The sequence below is a fragment of the Eptesicus fuscus genome, chromosome 14, assembly GCF_027574615.1.
Source record: "Eptesicus fuscus isolate TK198812 chromosome 14, DD_ASM_mEF_20220401, whole genome shotgun sequence".
In the NCBI taxonomy this organism is placed as follows: Eukaryota; Metazoa; Chordata; class Mammalia; order Chiroptera; family Vespertilionidae; genus Eptesicus; species Eptesicus fuscus.
Genome location: NC_072486.1, coordinates 11,816,689 through 11,823,031, shown reverse-complemented (window position 1 = coordinate 11,823,031; position 6,343 = coordinate 11,816,689). Strand labels below are relative to the sequence as shown.

Below are 6,343 nucleotides of genomic sequence, written 5' to 3'. Positions count from 1 at the left end.
TTCGTATTGATACCTAGTGAGCAGTGACAATGTGCCTCAAACAATGAGACACACAAAAGCTCCTTTACCTTCCACCCCTCGCCCAGTGTCTTGCAGATAAAAGTAATGGCTGCCATTCACTGAGCCCTTACCATGGACCAGATCCTGACATTTAACCAACTGACATTCACTCTTCACAACAACTTGAATCGGTGGGAAGACACAGGTTTCCCCATTTTACTGATGGGAAAACTGATGCTCAGAACCTTACCCAGCTAGGAAATGGATACCAGCAGATTCCAACCCCCTAGCTCTTAACTAGTATACCATAACCCCCCCACCCCTCACTTAGTAACTGTTGTTGGCCAGCTTTGAATGTCACACATTTTCTATTCATTATCTCCCATCTTGTTTTGGCTGGATTAATAAATATTTTTTAAGGAGAGGCAACAAGAATTCGAAAGATTGTGCTGATAGAAAGTCACTTGCTTTGCCTTTAGGCAGGCTTTGCAAACACTACAGAAAGGGAGACAGACAAGGCAAGGAGTGGCAGGAAATACCAACAAAAAATGCAGGTCTCATCTTTCAAAGACATAGTCATAACTATTCCAATAAAGTGCAATGAAATAATTGAAAAGTATGCAGATTGGATTCACGGGGATTTTTATATTCTTCTACTTATTGTCCACAAATGGCTTCCAACCTGACATATTTCCAGGTCTGGGTCAAAATGAGAAAAAGAAGAAACTGCAATGATTGTTATGCAGCTAAATTTATTCACTTTAAGTGGCTATTCTTTATTATGAGATTGTTTCCCGACAGTTTTAGTATTATGATACCCTTTCTTCTAAGAAGTGATGACGACAGAAAATGTTCATTTTCTTTCCCTCTTTTTAAATTTGTCTTTATTTTACTAAATAAATAGTTGCTCACCTTATATCAGTTTTTCAAAAAAAAATTTTTTTAATTTGACTCATTAAAAAAAGTCTTGAGATAATTATTTCTGAATTTTCTGACTAGTATGAATTCTTTTGTAAAGCCTAGTAAAAATTCATTTTGAAAGAAATATATAAATTTTAGGAGAATCATGTACACATACCTATCCTCCTTAGTATAATTTTATTTTTAAGTTTTTCTAATTTTTCTTATTTTATTTCTAATTCTTTTTTCACTTATCATCACTGAAGGAAGAGTGTAGAGAAGAAGAAGGTTTCTTGGCAATGTTGAGAGATTTTAGTAACAAGAGAATAATTAGATGCATCAGTGGATAAAGTGAAATTTAACAAAATATTTTTAAATTGTTTTTTATGAAGCCATAAGAAAATCATTGTTTGTTGGACAACAAAGGTATTTTTGTCTATTGCAGAAGGAAAACTTTCAAAAATTTCTCAAAGTTTAGGCTGCAGCAAATGCTGATAAATATCTGATCACAAAAACAAAAATTTTTTTAAGCAAATTATCTGACCTTATAGCATGATACTCAAGAAACAAAACCTCTACTGTGAACAAACTCTATTTCAAGAGCAGACTGGGGGGCAGGGGGGGTGCATTGGAAAATGCAGTTTAGGCTTAGACTAAATTCACATGCTAATAAGAACCTCCAAATAAAAGCTGCTTCACAATGGGTACTAACCAGTTAGCAGATTAACAAGATTCAGAACAGAGTAGGAATTAGACATGTTTGTCCTATGACCATATGTCTGGAGAGTTAGCCTGTCGTGGAGGTGTTGGGGGACAATATAGTTAAGAATCCCGGATAAATCAGAATATTGCATAATCTAGCAGCCTTCATACAAGGAAAATGTGCAAAGTTTATGTGTAACTTCTTGCAACTCCTTTCAGTGCTGGAAAATGTTGTATCCTTCAAAATGTTGTGTTCCTTCCCTCTCCTACAGTCTTCATAATCTGAGACAAGGTGGCAAAGCAAAGAACACAGGTTTTAGAGCCACACTGTCTAATCCAGTAGACCCTAACGACAAGTAAGTATTCCAACTTGAAATTCAGTTATATGAACCACACTTCAAGTGCTGGCTACCATACTGAACAGCACAGACACAGAACATTTCCGTCTTTGCAGATGGGCCTGTCAGCCAGCTCTATTTTAGGGTCAAAGATCCCACTACCAAGAACTTGAGTTTCACTCAGTTTCCTTATCTGCAAAATAATATCTGTCTCATAGGAATATTAGGAGACTCCAATGTATTAAGAGATCTTTGTAAGCTATAAAACAAATAAATATTAGCTATTTTGATGATGATGATGGTGATGATGATGATGATGATGATGACAACGACGACGACGACGACGACGATGACGAATGAATTCTATACAGGAAAACTTGAGATAGTTAGAAATGATAAGAAATCTCAGTCTTCACGCAGAGTGGACACAATCCCAGTCATGAGGTGTTTCCTCCAATCGTATGCTCTCCCTTTTTTCTTAAAAGTTTCTCCTTCTCTCCATGACTGGGGACAAAGAACTAGACAACATATAAGCTAATTTGAAACCTATTTGAACACTATATGCAACTACTACTCTTTTAAAAAACCACATCAGACAGAATTCATGTTTTATACCTAATTTAATGTTTCTCAAGCTAATGTCCCCAACCTCAGGAGCCTGTGGAAATCTGCAGGTTGGGTAGAGCAGGGCAGATGGGGAGAAGGGCCTGTGGCAGGGGATGTAGTATTAAAATTATTGCCGTTATTACAAAAGTCTTCCCAGAAGTTGTATGTTTCCCTACCCAGGCGACATTTAAAGCATTGGTTTGGTCTGAAATTGTATTAGTTAAGTCTAATAATATTGTTCGGTATATGAAACTGCCATTTTTGTAGGTCAGAAATAAACACTGGCAATTGCATGTGGTTCAACCCAATGCTTACCTCAAATTGGCCTGTAGCATAGGGGCCAAGAGCTCAGGTTTTAGCTGACAGACTGGAGTTCAAATCTCACTCTGCCACTTAGTAACTGTGTCTCTGGGAAAGTAATAGAATAATGGGGAAAACAAATGCAATTTGCAGACCAAATCTTTCAAAACACTGCATTCATGAGAAAAGAAAATAATAACGTGCTTTTGGGTGACAAAAAGGTTGAGAACCAGTAATCTATTCCTCAAGGTAGGGCTTTTAATTGACAATATACCACCCCCTTCAGGCAACATTCATCATGTAGAACAGAGAACAGAGTCCATCCAGTAAGCAAAGGAGCTCTCCTAAAAAATAATAAAAATAATAAGAAAATAATAAATAAAAAGACCTCAGAAGCCCATGCCCATCATACCTTAGGTTTATGGTAACTGAGTCAATTGTGCATAAAAAGCTACCCTGGGCCTCGCCCGCCCCTCCCCCGCTCCCGGAAGTGCAGAGGCCGCTCCCGGAAGTGCGGGGGAGGGGACGGGAGGAGGAGGGCTCCAGCCGCCCAGCCAGGATGCACCCTGGGAAGGCAGTGCCAGATCCGAGATGGCGGCCAGCAGGAGGCTGGTGAAGGAGCTGGAGGAAATCCGCAAAAGCGGGATGAAAAGCTTCCGTAACATCCAGGTCGATGAAGCTAATGTGCTGACGTGGCAAGGGCTCCTCGTTCCTGACAACCCTCCCTATGACAAGGGGGCCTTCAGGATTGAAATCAACTTTCCATCAGAATACCCCTTCAAACCGCCGAAGGTCACGTTTAAAACGAAGATCTATCACCCCAACATCGACGAGAAGGGCCAGGTCTGCCTGCCAGTCCTCAGTGCCGAACGCTGGAAGCCGGCCACGAAAACCGGCCAGGTGATCCAGTCCCTCGTAGCGCTGGTGAACGACCCCCAGCCCGAGCACCCGCTCCGCGCCGACCTCGCTGAGGAGTTCTCCACGGACCGAGGAACATTCTGTGCCAACGCTGAGGAGTTCACCAGGAGGTATGGGGAAAGGCGGCCTGTGGACTGAAACCTGCCGCGGTGGGTTCCCGCGAGCGTGAGCAGGGACCCCGAGCAGTGCAGACACCCCGCGAAGCAGGCCTCTGTGGAAAACGGACGCGGGCCACTACCTGGCGTTGGCTTGTGGCAGTTACTAACTTTCTACAGTTTTCTTAATCAAAAGTGATCTCAGGTAACCGGTAAAGAAAGGATTAAAAATTTAAGATGTTCTAAAAAAGAAAAAAAAATAGCTACACTGATTGGGGGGATGGGGGGGGGGAGGGAGAGAAACACCAGCATTAACTGCAAACGCCAGAAACAGAGGTAAACAAACAAAATAGAATTGTCAACAGATTTTTGGTCTTGACCTTTGCAGTGGCCTGACAGCGTTGCCATGTTACAGTAATGTTTAGTATCACTACTTGAGAAAACAGAAACATGTAGTATTGTACCGTCAGGATATTTCTACTTGAAAAAAGGGAATTATGGCACTAAAGCTATGGTGCAGATAAAGGGCGGTCCAGTGCTCCCCACCGAGGAGGGAGGCCAGGCAGCTGCCTCCAGGACCACCTGCCCATCGTAGCCACACAAGAGACCTGGGAGCAGACACCAAGGACTGTCAGCACCAGAGAGGACCCAGTCACAGAGAACAGTAGCAAAGACACAGAAACCAAACAACCGGAAGGAGAAGCTGGAGAACCAAGAACCCTGAGAGCTGAAAAGAGGAGAGCAGACCGTCGAATGGGGGCTGATGGATTCTGAAGACGAATCCACAGACCTGGGTGAGAGCATGGTTACCTGCAGGCGAGCAGGACCCATTTAGAGTGACCAGAAAGGGATGAACTTCTTTGTCCGGAAAACTCTCCCATATAGGATTCAGCAGGGGCCAGCTGTAACTGTGGCGTCTGATAGAAAGGACCTGGGCCTCAGATTCAGACAGGTCTGAGTTGTTTGGCTCAGCAGTAGCTTTGTGCCCAAGTGCAGGCAACTGAATCTCTGAACTTCAGTTTCATTATCTTTAAGACGAGAACATAATACGACTCTCACAGTGTTGTGGTGAAGACTAGATGAGGCCACACATACTGGAAAGTGCTGGGGTTGGTACCTGGTACTTAGTAGCTACTCAATAAAAGATCTGTCTCTTCTCTGTAGTGATGATGATTTTTCTAGGTTTATTTTGTTACACTTGTACTTAATCGGTCATTCCCCTTTCATATCTGCCAAACATGCATTCCTTCTTAGGAAGGCGGCTCTGTTTATTCTTCCAAAGCAACAGGAATAACAACCTCCATTTTGAGAATTACTTAGAATGAATATCTGAGCCTTATTTGGGGTCTTAATGCTGATGGTATCCTTTAGCAGAATGTCAACACTAGAAAGATTTCATTGTTAGCTGACAGTGCCAGTGAAAAAGGAATCCTCAGAAAGCAGGAGTGACCTCCCCCACACCTGCCAAGAAACAAAGAGCCCAAGCCCACAGCCTCCCAGCAGGAGCAGCTGTTCTGGCCCTCCACCCTCCAGCAGAGCCCCGGATGGGTCCCCTCCCACCCCTGCTCTCTGGACTTATCAAGAGCAGACATCTGCAGCAAGGTCTTTGGGGGACCACCCAGAGGGCAGCCAGAGAACCCTGGGGCTCCCCGAGAATTTGCAGAAAGGTCAAGAGTCACTTGCTCTAACAGTTGACTGAAAGCATCTCAGAGAGACCCGACGGAAAGGTCATCTTAAGATAGTGACAGGGCACAGCTTGAGGGGGTAGAGGGGAGAGGACAGAATTTCTTTTTTTTTAAGTAGCAAAAAGTACATCTGTTTCTGGCTCAGCTTAGGCTTTCGAGTCTGATTTTTATTTCGATGGCATTTCCTCGGCTTTTCCAATTCGCGTCTGAATCGCAGAATGTGTCCATTGTGCACTTCTGGGCGTGCGTCCACGGGCCACGAAGCACAACGCTGCAAGTGCCTTTTCTCCCTTCATTAAACATTGCTTTACAAAGGCATCCAAATGTCCGCTCTCCCCGTCACGTCTACAGGGGATCCTGTTACTTTCCCCCCAGTGGGAACAGAAGGAGCGCCTGAGTCACAAGCTGTGATGTTTAATATTTTTCAATTTCGCGTGTCTGCCTTTGCAAGCTGGTTACAGGGCCAGCCTGGCCAGCCATGCCAATGTGTGAGAGGGTCCTCAGTGTCCTCGGGAGGTGCCACTGGCCTTGTAGATCTCCCATCCCGGCTGCAGCAGCCCAAACTGGCCTGCACCCCGGGGAGCCCTTTGCACTTCACTGGGCGAGGTGCTGACTCCACCTCCCACGGGCAGGCCAGGACGCATCCTGCTGACTTAAGAAGATGCCACGTAAATTAGAACTCATGTAACCATATGGTTCAAACCTGCGGGTCATATTTTATACACAAATGACTATGACAGGCGGTATTTTTGTGCTGACAAGTTGTATTTCATCCATGCTTACTTAGAATTCCATGCTA

At 43.9% G+C, this 6,343-nt stretch overlaps 1 protein-coding gene across 1 annotated transcript; it reads left to right on the top strand.

Moving 5' to 3' along the window:
* The first annotated feature begins 3,406 nt into the window (after positions 1–3,406).
* Positions 3,407–4,111, top strand: LOC103291858 (ubiquitin-conjugating enzyme E2 L3-like). The gene has a single exon (XM_054726395.1). The coding sequence runs from the start codon at positions 3,438–3,440 to the stop codon at positions 3,900–3,902; it is 465 nt and encodes a 154-aa protein (XP_054582370.1). The 5' UTR covers positions 3,407–3,437; the 3' UTR covers positions 3,903–4,111.
* The last annotated feature ends 2,232 nt before the right edge of the window (positions 4,112–6,343 follow it).

What these genes read in the sequence shown, in the direction of transcription:
- LOC103291858 (XM_054726395.1), top strand. Translation starts at nt 3,438, where the DNA reads ATGGCGGCCAGCAGGAGGCTGGTGAAGGAGCTGGAGGAAATCCGCAAA.